Source organism: Heptranchias perlo, chromosome 21 (genome assembly GCF_035084215.1).
Source record: "Heptranchias perlo isolate sHepPer1 chromosome 21, sHepPer1.hap1, whole genome shotgun sequence".
NCBI classification, from domain to species: domain Eukaryota; kingdom Metazoa; phylum Chordata; class Chondrichthyes; order Hexanchiformes; family Hexanchidae; genus Heptranchias; species Heptranchias perlo.
The window spans coordinates 38,984,783-39,000,072 of NC_090345.1; the positions used below are offsets into that span (position 1 = coordinate 38,984,783).

General features: G+C 42.2%; 2 protein-coding genes across 6 annotated transcripts in view; one reads left to right on the forward strand and one right to left on the reverse strand.

Annotated features, from left to right (window-relative positions):
• ankrd22 (ankyrin repeat domain 22) overlaps positions 1-4,453 on the forward strand; it is a 28,430-nt gene extending 23,977 nt beyond the window's left edge. For 2 of the 3 annotated variants that reach the window (XM_068002542.1, XM_068002539.1), the window contains one exon: positions 3,378-3,661. In XM_068002542.1, coding sequence (XP_067858643.1) covers positions 3,378-3,398 — 21 coding nt within the window. In that variant the 3' untranslated portion in view covers positions 3,399-3,661. Of the gene's footprint in view, positions 1-3,377; positions 3,668-3,861 lie in introns of those variants that run through there. The other variant, XM_068002541.1, reaches the window with a different exon arrangement.
• Positions 294-15,290, reverse strand: part of lipf (lipase, gastric) — a 47,931-nt gene continuing 32,934 nt past the window's right edge. For all 3 annotated transcript variants that reach the window (XM_068002535.1, XM_068002534.1, XM_068002536.1), the window contains 5 exons: positions 12,386-12,522; positions 10,168-10,314; positions 4,382-4,453; positions 4,077-4,148; positions 294-2,704 (listed from right to left, as the gene is read on the reverse strand). In XM_068002535.1, coding sequence (XP_067858636.1) covers positions 2,471-2,704; positions 4,077-4,148; positions 4,382-4,453; positions 10,168-10,314; positions 12,386-12,522 — 662 coding nt within the window. In that variant the 3' untranslated portion in view covers positions 294-2,470. The remainder of the gene's footprint in view (positions 2,705-4,076; positions 4,149-4,381; positions 4,454-10,167; positions 10,315-12,385; positions 12,523-15,290) is intronic.

The following is a 15,290-nucleotide window of genomic DNA, read 5'->3' on the forward strand; positions in this document are numbered from 1 at the left end:
TCAGCCATGATTTTATTGAATGGCGGACGGAGCAGGCTTGAGGGGACGTATGGTCTACTCCTATTTCTTATGTATTTAAATTCCAAACACTGCAAATTCACAGGTTGGACTTGCCAGGATCTGCAGCAGCATAAATTAGACCCCCCCCCCTCCCAAACAACACTGACCTCTCAATACTTGAGTATTAAGTGTGTAGTGCAAATATATTGGAAATTGATTCTAAAGCTCAATAACTAAATCACAATCTTTGCTTAAAGATCTGGAAAAAATCAAATCAAGTGTGAGAAAAAAAGTAAAACAAACTATCTTTATTGAAATGGTTCCATTGTAATAGCGAGACAACTACAACAAGGTACCAAAAGATGTAAAAACCATATTGTGCAGACAAGTTTAATAATAGTTTACAAATCAGGTGCAGTCTTCCTATAAATGGTGCTTAACACACATGCACACATACATGGACGAATTCTTTTACTCCTGAAACCCAAAGACAGCATTCTTAAGCTGTCATCCATCATAGGTTTTTTTAAAATCAGCTTAATTAATCTTCGGCACAATAACAATTCCTTGATAATTATTGCTGTTACGTGAACTTTGACCGGCCACAATGCGTACTGGCAGATGGTCTAGACCTGTACGTTCCCGTGTTCCGATGTAATTATCTCACTAAGTGCCCACATCATGGTGCCGGTAATCCACAAGCATTAAAACCACCAAGCTGTCTGTTTTTAACATGTAAAATCAGCTAAAGTGTCAAATAAAAGACCCATGACCAGCTGTTTCTCAGGAAGATAAGCCAACCACAAATCACAGCTGTACATAAATATATACAAGGTTGCACAATTTGTTCAAGTGAAATTTGGTTTGGTTTCGTAAAATTGCTAGCACTTAAATAAACCAGATATATCTTCCCGGTGATGACAAGTTGACTCACGATTGAAAAAATGTTTGGAACAGAGTCATCATCGGTAAGATGGTCTGGTTATACTAGTTGTCTGAAGCATATGGTCACATGAGCACATGTTTAAAAGTGCTCAGGAACATTTGCTGCTGTACATTTCTCTCATGTGAAAGATTGATCCTATGGGTTGTGAATCCAAATTGTGCCATTAAAATACATTCAAAATTAGACCAGAATCACCGAATGACTTCAGCTGATTTATATTTCCATTTCCTGAGAATGTTGGTTTGCACGTGTAATAATTTCCAAAAGCACAAGCTCACATACAACGTGGTACAAAAGTCATATTTCCAGGTCAAAGAGGCAGGTCTGTGGAGCCTGAGGCAGGTCAAGTATCTGTGCAGCAGCAAGCCAAGTGTTAGCTGAACCTTATTACAATCTACTTACTCCTGGTAATTCAAAGTAATTTTTTTTTTGTAATTCAATAATTTGAATTAAGCAACGTAAATAACAACAGGAAATTTATTTATTTTTTGAAATCGGATAATTTTGAATTAGGTAACTTTGAATGAAGAGGTGTAGATTGTATAGGGCAATGTAACTTTTAATTTCAAATAAAGCATGCATTTGCAAAGTCAATGTTCAGAAATCAATTTTGATAAAATCTTTCTTCAACCAGATTTAAACTAGCAACATAGATATCAAAATAATACCATGCACTTAGTTAGCTCATGTAGAGAATTACAGCATTAGGTTAAAGAAATTCAGTGGATAAAGTTCAGTCTGTGAACAGCACAAAATGTTCTTTAAATTCTACATTCAAAAGGAGCCTACAATTTAACAGAATTCACACACCATCCTGGCTTAGACATATATCATCGCTGGGTCAATATTCTAGTACTCCAGACCTAATACTATTGTAGGAGCACCATCACCACAGGACTGCAGCGGTTCAAGAAGGCACTATCTCAGGGCAATTAGGAATAGGCAATAAAACTGAAAGAAAAAAAGTCTGCTGGAAAAGCTTCAATTTAAAAAAAAGTTATTTTTAATAAATATTTCCTACAGCTTTTTCCAAATACTCAGTGTGATAACTTGCCTGCTTTGACTCATAGCAATCCTGGCAATTTTTGGGTAAAATCGAGTCAAAGAATATATTTTTTAATTCCCTGGTCTCAACAGTTCCAATAAGTGGCAGAAGGAGGCGGGCTACAGTTACCAAACCTCGTTAATGTTATTTTGACTAGGACCACACAAATTTTTTCTCCTGTCTGTAAATAAAAATCTGGCCTCAGCTCAACATTTGCCCATAGCATTGTGACTGTGATCAGGAGTTTATCAGCATGTGGGACTAGGCACTCACTCATTTCTTGCTTAAACTCAGGGCTCAGGCACGATCTAGGCATCAAAGTACTAAAGCTTTAATAATTTTAATATATAGTCTCTTTTTTAAAAATCATCTAAGATCCATATAATGCAGCTGAAAAGGGAAAAGATAGAAAAAAGCACTTAAAAAGGAGTGTATTTTAACTCCAGTTTTAAAACGGTGTATGGCAGATTGTCCCAGACTCACTGATACTTTCTCATGAGATCAATAATTTCGTTGTACATGCGCTGCGGTGCATCCAGGCCCCAGATGAAATCTAGATGTTCCCAATCAGGGAATTCCTTGTGGTAAATAAGGTTGGGCACTTGGTTCAGTAACATAATCACATCAGTGGGATCAGCTAGCCAATCGTTTCCTCCAGTCCAGAGAGCAGTGGGAACAGCCATCGATTTAATGTTGTATAGAGGTGGTTTTGTCTGGACAAAGAAAAATAAAAGAAAATTAGAGCTCCACAAATTAGCTAAGACACTTAAAACATTAAAATGCATTTGTTACTGCAGTCAGTTCCTAATCTCAGGCATTCTGTATTGTGCTGCAACAGAGTACAGAGCTGAGACAGTGATACCCTACATGGGGAGGGAATCATCCCTGGGAAACTCTTGCATCTCTTCTGATCCCAAGCAAACGTATTGCGGTGAAATTGGAAGCAGGCTTACCCATCCTAAACTCAGGTGCGGGAGATGATGTAAATAGAGAGATAGAAACTAATGAGAAAAATCGATTCTTCTGTATCCATAACTAGTCAAACTTCACAAATGTTACATTCAAGTGCATTCCACTTATATATAGCTATGTTCAATAGAGAATTCCGAAATTTTGCCTTGGTTAATAAGAACACTGCTACCAACACCAAACAAACTCACCAATAATTCTATGAACTATTCTACTGAATGTAGTTTTGACATTGCTCAACAATTTTTGAAACTGTATGTATAGAAAGTAAGGATTTCTTAGAGATTGTGCTGTGCACAAAATGACTGCCATATATGCCTGCATTTTAAAAGTAATTCATTGTATGTGAAGCACTTTGGGATGGTTCTGAGACAGGATAATGTGTGATGTAAATCCAATTTCTTTCCTTCCTTACAGGTGGGGTTTCTCTTGCCATAATGTTCTGACACAGTCACCGAGCTTATGGGAAAGTGCGTATCTTCCATCTCCAGGGTCATTCAATATTATAAATGAACATCAAAAGCCAACAAATTTATTTTAAAAATCACTACAGCAACCGAGTGCAATCTTGTTCAGGACAGGATTCCAACTCACATGGAAATATATTGGCACTGTTTCCACAGATTGCTGCTGGCAAGCCAGTTTCCAACTGCTTTCGCGCAGGACCCGATGTTAACCAATTTTAGAAATGCAGCTACTGATAGTATGTAAGTGACCTTCATAGCGACAACTGGTTCGAATGAAAATTTTATTTAGTTCTTGTAAATTAGCAGAAATCAAAACAAACACATTTGCCACAAGGGAATACGTCACTCCTGTTTACTGCCTTGTTAATTGCTCTATGCAACTAACCACCGACGTGTATAATAGTGACATGGTTTTAATCATCTTCCCTCTGCAGATGCTTTTCACTTCCCACGGACAGCAAGACCAAGAACTGCTACGTGAAGGAATTTTTTTGTCTTTCATCAGCTTTACTGACTTTTACTTTGCAGTATGCAAAGCAAAATCAAAAATTAATATGTATAAATGACCACAATCAGTTTGCAGGAAACGCAGGATGCAGCATTTATAAATATGTATCAATTTTTCCTCAGACGATTTCTTGTACAATACCTGATTATAATGAGCCTTGTTTTTTTGATGAGAACCCCAGTCAAACGCCTGAAAATTTCCTTTTTTCACAGCCTGAAGAACATAAACATTGCATAATCAAAAGACTGTTCCCAACTCAATCTGTGAAGAGTGCACAAACATAACCCAATGTGTCCTTAAACTGTCGCCGTAAATTAAGTGTCACACACCATTACTGCATGTTAACTTTCACAGAAAATCTCCACTTTGAAAAGCTCATACACTTTAAATGGCAATATTTTGGGCTAAACAAAGTTGTTAATGAGACACTCAAATAGAGGCCGAACCTGACTCCAGTGCAGCATATTTTGTACGGATGTTCCAGCGGGACAGTGTGTTGTATAGACTGGTATTCTGCTCTGGAAAAACATTTGAAATATTGAAAAATTAGTCCTTTAAAAGTTTAACATGATTATGCAAATGTATAATACATTATTTTTAGTTACAATTATAGAAATAATTATTGAAATAGTAATAATATTCAAAAACCCAAAATGATCAGTTAAATGCTTCACAACGGTTGATTTAGGGACAGTTACTCAATCTGCCAACTTAGGACAATTTGCATCATTTTTTTTGGGAGTGGTGGGAGAAAAGAAGTTCACATCAGATTATCCATTTGGAATGGGCATTGCAGGTGAACTTGGAATCCTAAACCTAAGGGTGCATTTACGCTACATGGGTAGTGCTGGTGTGACCTGTTTCATTTTGAGAAGACCCTGCAGTTACAATGCAGATTTTGCCTGAATCCAGAATCTAGGCCAGAACAGTCATCAGAGTGAGGCAGATCGAGAATCCACAGAGGACAGTCTAGTTCGGTTTCAGAGTCAGTTTGGGACTCAACACCCAATATACACCACACTAGCTTTGCTTCACTGTAGTGCTAAGCATAAATGCAGCATAATGTGCAGGACTCGAATACTGTTACAGGACATACAATTGTTATAAAATCAGAAGTTCTCCTGAGTACTTACTGTAGAAAACATACTAATATCTAAAAATAAAAAGCAAAAGAACAGCAAATGCTGCAAAACTGAAATAGGAAATGCTGGAAATGCTGCAGGTCAGTCAGCATGTGTGGAGAGAATAGTTAGGTCAATGTTTTGTGCCCAGCCCTTCTTAAAAACTGAAAGGCAAGCAAGCATTTCAGTAGAACCAGAAAAGGCAGGGAGGAAAACAAAGAGAGATAAAGTAAACCAAAAGGTACTAGAGCACCATCTGCTTAAATGATGACCAGTTCAATGATCACCTGGGTTTCAAGCCCTCCCGTTACTACCGGGATCAAGTTTTGATCATTCATAGCTAGGCTTTTAGATCAATTTGCAACACAGGGCAAATAAAACCTGACTGGAAAATTAACAACCACAAACACAGTGTTGTTTAATCACAGAGCAGCAGTGGCTGAATTCACAGGAACATCCACAATGATATAACTGAATAGAACGGAATGTCCGACCTACATCTGCGGCTCTTACGACGCCCTCCGCCACTTTACCAGTTTCCAGTTCCCCGGCCCTAACCTTCTCCTTTTCCTTTTCACCATGGACGTCCAGTCCCTCCAAACCTCCATCCACCACCAGGACGGCAGCCGGCCCTCCGCTTCTTCCTTGAGCGACGGCCCAACCAGTCCCCACCCACCGCCACCCTCCTCCACCTGGCTGAACTTGTTCTTACGATGAACAACTTCTCCTTTGACTCCACTCACTTCCTCCAAATAAAAGGAGTCACTATGGGAACCCATATGGGTCCCAGCTATGCTTGCTTTTTTGTAGAACATTCCTTGTTCCAGCCCTACTCAGGTCCCCTCCTTCACCTCTTTTTCCAGTACACTGATGACTGTATTGGTGCCGTTTCCTGCTCTCACCCCGAACTGGAAAATTTCATCAACTTTGCTTCTAATTTCCACCTCCCCTCGTCTTCACATGGTCCATCTCCGACTTCGCTATCTCCATTTCTGGAGATAGGCTGTCAAACAATATTTACTATAAGCCCACCGACTCCCACAGCTACGTTGATCACACTTCCTCCCACCCCGCTTCCTGTGAGGACTCTATTCCCTTCTCCCAGTTTCTCCGTCGTATCTGTTCTGACGATACCACCTTCCACACCAATGCTTCCGTTAAGTCTTCCTTTTTCCTCAAATCGAGGATTCCCCTCCACTGTAGTTGACAGGGCCCTCAACCGCGTCCGTCCCATTTCCCATACTTCTGCCCTCACCACTTCCCTTCCCTCCCAGAACCATGATAGGGTCCCCCCGGTCCTCACCTTCCATTCCACCAGCCTCCACATTCAACGCATCATCCTCCGCCACCTCCAGTGCGATCCCACCACCAAACACATCTTCCCCTCCCACCACCACCCCTTTCAGCATTCCGAAGGGACCGCTCCCTCCACGACACCCTTGTCCACTCTTCCATCACCCCTAACATCCACTCTCCTCCCCACGGCACCTTCCCATACGAGCGCACAAGATGCAATACCTGCCCTTTCACCTCCCCCCTTCCCACCGTCCAGGGCCCCAAACACTCCTTCCAGGTGAAGCAGCGATTTAATTGTACCTCTTTCAATTCGCTGCTCATAATGCGGTCTCCTCTACATTGGGGAGACCAAACGCAGCTTTGCTGAACACCTCCACTCTGTCCACAAGTGTGACCCTGACCTGCCGGTCGCTTGCCATTTTAATTCCCCGTCTCAGTCTGACCTCTCTGTCTTCGGTCTCTTACACTGTTCCGATGAAGCTCAATGTAAGCTCGAGGAACAGCACCTCATCTTTCGTTTAGGCACTTTACAACCCTTCCGGACTCAACATTGATTTCAATAACTTCAGATCATAACCATTGCTCCCATTTTTTCAGACAGCAAGTGCTGGTAATGGTTCTGCTGCTGCCGTTTACAGCTACTCCTGACCAATCTTTTGTTTCTTAACCTGTCCCATCATCATCCTTTTTGTAATTGAATCACTTTTGCCCTCTACCCTGTCACAGACCTTCTCTTTTGCTCTTTCCTCCCCTCCCTCCCCCCTTTCCCTGGCTCTGTACTTGCTTAAAGACTTTAACATCTTCCAGTTCTGACGAAAGGTCTTCGACTTGAAACGTTAACTCTGTTTCTTTCTCCACAGACGCTGCCTCACTTGCTGAGCTTCTCCAGCATTTTCTATTTTTATTATAGAATACTGCAGCCAGGTCTTCAGTTACTTTAAGCCTTTATTCACACATGTGGAGATGCCGGTGATGGACTGGGGTTGACAATTGTAAACAATTTTACAACACCAAGTTATAGTCCAGCAATTTTATTTTAAATTCACAAGCTTTCGGAGGCTTCCTCCTTCCTCAGGTAAATGTTCAGGAGCTCCTCGAAGCCTACGCAATTATACATATAGAACAATACATGGTGTTTACAGAATGCCCCTGCAACTGCCCGTTGCCAAGGCAATCACCGTGTTCAGACAGAGAGGTGTCACCTGCAGAACCCCCGAATACACATTCAACAAAAAAACAAACAGGAAAAAAAAAAACAGAGAGAGGCAGAAACATCCGGAAGGCAGAGAAAGCCAGCAAATGACCCATTATATTAAAAACAGATAACATTTGTTCGCTGGTGGGGTAACGTGTAGCGTGACATGAACCCAAGATCCCGATTGAGGCCGTCCTCATGGGTGCGGAACTTGGCTATCAATTTCTGCTCGACGATTTTGCGTTGTCGTGTGTCTCGAAGGAGCGGACAAAGGAGGAGCCATAGTCATACAGAACAGAACAGACTATTGCAAAGAAGCATACCGACAACTGGACAACCAGGAACACTACAGACGGTTACCCGCAGATCCGACCAAAGAACACACCCACCAGCTCAACAAACTGATCAAGACCTTCGATCCAGACCTTCAAAGCATCCTACGCACTCTCATCCCACGTAATCCCCGCGTGGGAGACTTCTACTGCCTCCCAAAGATACACAAAGCCAACACACCCGGACGTCCCATCGTATCAGGCAACGGAACCCTGTGTGAGAACCTCTCTGGATACATCGAGGGCATCCTGAAACCCATCGTACAGGGAACCCCCAGCTTCTGTCGCGACACTACAGACTTCCTACAAAAACTCAGTACCCACGGACCAGTTGAACCAGGAACACTTCTCACCACGATGGACGTCTCGGCACTATACACCAGTATCCCCCACGATGACGGCATCGCTGCGACAGCATCAATACTCAACACCAACAGCCAATCTCCGGAAGCCATCCTACAACTCATCCGCTTCATCCTGGATCACAATGTCTTCACCTTCGATAACCAGTTCTTTACCCAAACACACGGAACAGCCATGGGGACCAAATTCGCACCCCAATACGCCAACATTTTCATGCACAAGTTCGAGCAGGACTTCTTCACTGCACAAGACCTCCAACCAACACTATACACCAGATACATCGACGACATTTTCTTTCTATGGACCCACGGCAAGGAATCACTAAAGAGACTACACGATAACATCAACAAGTTCCATCCCACCATCAAGCTCACCATGGACTACTCCTCAGAATCAGTTTCTTTCTTGGACACACGAATCTCCATCAAAGACGGGCACCTCAGCACCTCACTCTACCGCAAGCCCACGGACAACCTCACGATGCTCCACTTTTCCAGCTTCCACCCTAACCACGTCAAAGAGGCCATCCCCTATGGACAGGCCCTGCGAATACACAGGGTCTGCTCAGACGAGGAGGAACGCGATGGACACCTACAGACGCTGAAAGACGCCCTAGTAAGAACGGGATATGACGCTCGACTCATCGATCGACAGTTCCGACGGGCCACAGCAAAAAATCGCATAGACCTCCTCAGGAGACTAACACGGGACGCAACCAACAGAGTACCCTTTGTCGTCCAGTACTTCCCCGGAGCGGAGAAACTACGCCATGTTCTCCGCAGCCTTCAACATGTCATCAATGAGGACAAACACCTCGCTATGGCCATCCCCACACCTCCACTACTCGCCTTTAAACAGCCACCCAACCTCAAGCAGACCATCGTTCGCAGCAAATTACCTAGCTTTCAAGAGAACAGCGTCCACGACACCACACAACCCTGCCACGGTAACCTCTGCAAGACATGCCAGATCATCGACACAGATACCACCATCACACGAGAGGACACCACCCACCAGGTGCATGGTTCATACTCCTGTGACTCGGCCAACGTTGTCTACCTCATACGTTGCAGGAAAGGATGCCCCAGAGCATGGTACATTGGTGAGACCATGCAGACGCTGCGACAACGGATGAACGGACACCGCACAACAATCGCCAAACAGGAGGGTTCCCTCCCAGTCGGGGAACACTTCAGCAGTCATGGACATTCATCCACCGACCTTCGGGTAAGCGTACTCCAAGGCGGCCTTCGAGACACACAACAACGCAAAATCGTCGAGCAGAAATTGATAGCCAAGTTCCGCACCCATGAGGACGGCCTCAACCGGGATCTTGGGTTCATGTCACGCTACACGTTACCCCACCAGCGAACAAATGTTATCTGTTTTTAATATAATGGGTCATTTGCTGGCTTTCTCTGCCTTCCGGATGTTTCTGCCTTTCTCTGTTTTTTTTTTCCTGTTTGTTTTTTTGTTGAATGTGTATTCGGGGGTTCTGCAGGTGACACCTCTCTGTCTGAACACGGTGATTGCCTTGGCAACGGGCAGTTGCAGGGGCATTCTGTAAACACCATGTATTGTTCTATATGTATAAATGCGTAGGCTTCGAGGAGCTCCTGAACATTTACCTGAGGAAGGAGGAAGCCTCCGAAAGCTTGTGAATTTAAAATAAAATTGCTGGACTATAACTTGGTGTTGTAAAATTGTTTACATTTATTCACACAGCTCAACATTACACACCCTCCTATAAATATGTACGAGAGTACCCAATTGATACCGACCACCTGAATACAAATAACACTAATTGATATAAATCACAGATACAATTAACACACAGTGCAGAAGAACTAAGAGGGATTTTTTAATATATAGATCCAAGTACTTTTTCCACCCTTCCCCATCTTCCAAACTTCTGTCACGCTTACCATGTTGAGGTTCTTCTCATTGAATCCACTTATTATAAAGAATATATTGCCACACAGCTCTTCAATCAAGAAGCGATTACATATATGTGTAGCAAGCCATTTTAGTTCAACAGATTGTGGAAGGAACTCCTGGTTTCCAAACAGATCCTGAAAACCAAAATCGAACATGAATAAGTCACTAATCGGTTAAGCATAGGCTAATGTAATCAGAGACAAGGGAGGGAAATTTCCACAAGGTGGGGGGTGGGTCTTCTGATCTCCTGCCATAACTTCGGCAGGATCCTTGGAGAAACAGGGTACATTTTATCCCATGGAACGTACAGCAAGATAGGCTAGATTAACTCAGAAATACTGCTTTGCAGGATTATGTAAATATTACTCCTCAGCTTCAGTAAAATATATGAAAACGCAAATAACTGTATTTTCCTTCTCAATCACCAGTTGACCAAACACGAAGTGGCATCATAGTGCATGACTGAAGTTATGCACTTTGATGCCACTTCGTGTTTGGCAGCAATTTTAAGGGGATATAAAACATTCAAGGAAATCATACAGATTTGGAATTCCCTAAATCCTACCACCTCCCTCTCTTTTAAGGTCCTCCTTAAAACCCACCTCTTTGACCAAGCTATTAGTCACCCCTCCTAATATCTCTTTCTTTGGCTCGGTGTCGATTTTTGTCTGACTACGTTCCTGTGAAGTGTCTTGGGCTGTTTTTCTAGGTCAAAGGCGCTATATGAATGCAAGTTGGAAAGTATTATTTGCAGCTGTGATTTTAGTACTAGAAAAAGATTCATACAGAAAAACAAATATGGTTCCACTGAGCTATGAAGTAGCATTCAGAAAGCTAACTATACTCTGAATGGTAAAAATCATAGGAGGGGTAATGATCCAAATGTTTTAAATAATGAACTGAAACTATAAGATGGGTGTAGGGATGTCCTTTGTGTAGAACAGGATAGGAGAACCACACAACATGTTTATAAACAAACAAAGTCAGAAGCTCAACTTAAGAAATAACTTTGTTTCTTCATATTTAGAGCCGTGATGTAGAGTGGAGCCAGTTCAGTCAATTCAACAGAGTCAGAAACAATGAACATGAAATTGGATCAATTCCTGTGATTTAGGAGAGTCTGGGTCTAGGGTAGGAAAGGTGAAAGTTGTCCAGATTAGGATCAGAATAATAGAGCAAACCAACAGGCTGAATGGCTGTTTCTTGTTCCTATATGGAATAATAGAATATTGTACTAATTATAGAATTTATTAAATGGAGAACTAAATCTCAGCTTTAATGGTGCCTTTAGCAGCCAACTCAGTGTTTGAAAGAATTCTGCTATACAGCAATTCCATAGGGACCATCAGCTTTATGAGGGGGCAGTGAGAACCTGAACATCCATCAAATCCATAGTTGCAAATTGGCACTTAACCTGCTTCCATATAAACTTATGTACTCCCCAACTGAGTCTTTCACAATAGCAGGATAAACTCCTATCCCAGGAAATGTACTGCTCTTAACCTTAACTCAAATCAGAATCAGAACAAAGTCCACCATCCTAATCTCAGAAGCACTGTAATGGATTTACATGAAGGCAGAACAGTGCCTGTACAGTACAGCTACATCATAATGTCCCATTCAAAGCCATACTGAAGATCCACCTAGCTCAGGAAATATCAGCAACATCCTTCCAAGTCCACATAAATTAAAAAAAAGCTTTTCCCTCTGTGGATGTCAAACAGATGTTTAGCTGTTATGTTAATAGTACTAGATGCATCAGATGGATTCCACTGCTATTTATGTGTGACAATAAACTGAAGCTCATTGGCTAATTGACAGCATTCTGCTACGCCAAAAGCTAGCAAGGTACAGCTTTCCCCTCCCCCAAACACAATAGATTAATGTTTTTTAAAAATAATAGCTAGCGGCCAGTTCTTGGGAGATAACTTTAGATGAACTGTACTCAAAGACAATTTACCTTCGCATACTTCAAGTCCTACCAGATTGAAATAATTGAACAGCAAGAAATGTAGTCTGGCAAAGTGTTACTCAACTCTGTTCTTGTTGCAGATAGATGATGCCTCTCCACTTTCTCTGAGGCACCCATGGAATAGAACGTCTCAGTGTCTTATAAGTTGCAAAATGCATCCTTGACCCAAAAGTAAATTCTCCCCTCTTCCCCAGCTCCACCCCACCCCCTTGGTAAGATAAAAGAGCACTTACTTTGATCAGAAACTCCGGAAGTTGCCCAATCTTTACTAGTGGGCTTTCAGAATATTTAATTGTTGCAACAGGAGCCAGGCCAAAAAAGACTTTAATCTTCTTTGCTAACTCGGGCATTGTAGAAAAGGCTATGAAAGCTGAGTACGGGAAAACAGAACGTTAAGGGAGAACTGAATAGCAAATGTTACAATTCTCATTCATCTTTTAAAAATTTCATGTTGTATGCAAGAACGAAAATAAGTAGAGGGGTTCCATTTTAGTATTTTAAAAAGCATATATTTTAAAAGTCTAATAAGTACAAAGTTTATATTTAATGTATGTTAATCACATCAAACAAGCAATTTGTAAATTCTCCAGACAATCAACTTGACTGCGAAGTCTGCCTGGTAAACTTAATCATTAACTTCCAGCATATAGGCTCTACAAAACCAATATTGCTACTAAAGATTGTGAACTGCAATTAAGGGAGCATATGGAATTATATACCCCAAGTTTACAGTATTCTCTAATTAAAGTTAATGGACAGAAAATAGTGGGAAGCACGCCCATGATTTCCTGATAAATGCTCCACACTGGGAGCATGCATTCTAGAAATTGATTCTCATGTCCCACCATGCAGATAAACAGTGACATTGATTCAAAGCCCTGGATAATGAAAGATGTGCTTCAGCATAAAGGTAAGATCGGACAAGCAGAAGTACACACAGTAGCGTATCTCCCCACCAATTACCAATAGCAAAAGACCATGTCATTAGCTAGCCAGGGATATGACTCCAAGATCAGCCCAAGCTGCCCAAGTCTCATACAGATTTTCAAGTACTGGTGGAAGATAGTCAAATCTGCTTACACCAACTTTGCTTATGAAGGATAGTTATATACTCCAATTTGTGAACAAAGGTGGACTTCTTCAACTTCAAATTTGATGAATCTTCTGAAGTCTAAAGGACAAGCACCAAATACCTCCGTCTCACTGAAGTTCAACAATCCAATCATCTAAATCTGGTGCAAAAAGATTAAGCACTAGTCAAAAAGAAGAAGGAGGCATATGACATGCATAGGCAGCTGGGATCAAGTGGATCCCTTGAAGAGTATAGAGATTGCCGGAGTAGAGTTAAGAGAGAAATCAGGAGGGCAAAAAGGGGATATGAGATTGCTTTGGCAGATCAGGCAAAGGTGAATCCAAAGAGCTTCTACAAATACATAAAGGGCAAAAGGGTAACTAGGGAGAGAGTAGGGCCTCTTAAGGATCAACAAGGTCATCTATGTGCGGAACCACAAGAGATGGGTGAGATCCTGAATGAATATTTCACATCGGTATTTACGGTTGAGAAAGGCATGGATGTTAGGGAACTTGGGGAAATAAATAGTGATGTCTTGAGGAGTGTACATATTACAGAGAGGGAGGTGCTGGAAGTCTTAACGCGCATCAAGGTAGATAAATCTCCGGGACCTGATGAAATGTATCCCAGGACGTTATGGGAGGTTAGGGAGGAAATTGCGGGTCCCCTGGCAGAGATATTTGAATCATCCACCGCTACAGGTGAGGTGCCTGAAGATTGGAGGGCAGCAAATGTTGTGCCTTTGTTTAAGAAGGGCGGCAGGGAAAAGCCTGGGAACTACAGACCAGTGAGCCTGACATCTGTAGTGGGTAAGTTGTTAGAGGGTATTCTGAGGGACAGGATCTACAGGCATTTGGAGAGGCAGGGACTATTTAGGAACAGTCAGCATGGTTTTGTGAGAGGAAAATCATGTCTCACGAATTTGATTGAGTTTTTTGAAGGGGTAACCAAGAAGATAGATGAGGGCTGTGCAGTAGACGTGGTCTACATGGACTTCAGCAAAGCATTTGACAAGGTACCGCATGGTAGGTTGTTACATAAGGTTAAATCTCATGGGATCCAAGGTGAGGTAGCCAATTGGATACAAAATTGGCTTGACGACAGAAGACAGAGGGTGGTTGTAGAGGGTTGTTTTTCAAACTGGATGCCTGTGTCCAGCGGTGTGCCTCAGGGATCGGTGCTGGGTCCGCTGTTATTTGTTATTTATATTAATGATTTGGATGAGAATTTAGGAGGCATGGTTAGTAAGTTTGCAGATGACACCAAGATTGGTGGCATTGTGGACAGTGAAGAAGGTTATCTAGGATTGCAACGGGATCTTGATAAATTGGGCCAGTGGGCCGATGAATGGCAGATGGAGTTTAATTTAGATAAATGTGAGGTGATGCATTTTGGTAGATCGAATCGGGCCAGGACCTACTCCGTTAATGGTAGGGCGTTGGGGAGAGTTATAGAACAAAGAGATCTGGGAGTACAGATTCATAGCTCCTTGAAAGTGGAGTCACAGGTGGATAGGGTGGTGAAGAAGGCATTCAGCATGCTTGGTTTCATTGGTCAGAACATTGAATGCAGGAGTTGGGATGTCTTGCTGAAGTTGTACAGGGCATTGGTGAGGCCACACTTGGAGTACTGTGTACAGTTCTGGTCACCCTATTATAGAAAGGATATTATTAAACTAGAAAGAGTGCAGAAAAGATTTACTAGGATGCTACCGGGACTTGATGGTTTGACTTACAGGGAGAGGTTAGACAGACTGGGACTTTTTTCCCTGGAGAGTAGGAGGTTAAGGGGTGATCTTATAGAAGTCTATAAAATAATGAGGGGCATAGATAAGGTCGATAGTCAAAATCTTTTCCCAAAGGTAGGGGAGTTTATAATGAGGGGGCACAGATTTAAGGTGAGAGGGGAGAGATACAAAAGGGTCCAGAGGGGCAATTTTTTCACTCAAAGGGTGGTGAGTGTCTGGAACGAGCTGCCAGAGGCAGTAGTAGAGGCGGGTACAATTTTGTCTTTTAAAAAGCATTTGGACAGTTACATGGGTAAGATGGGTATAGAGGGATATGGGC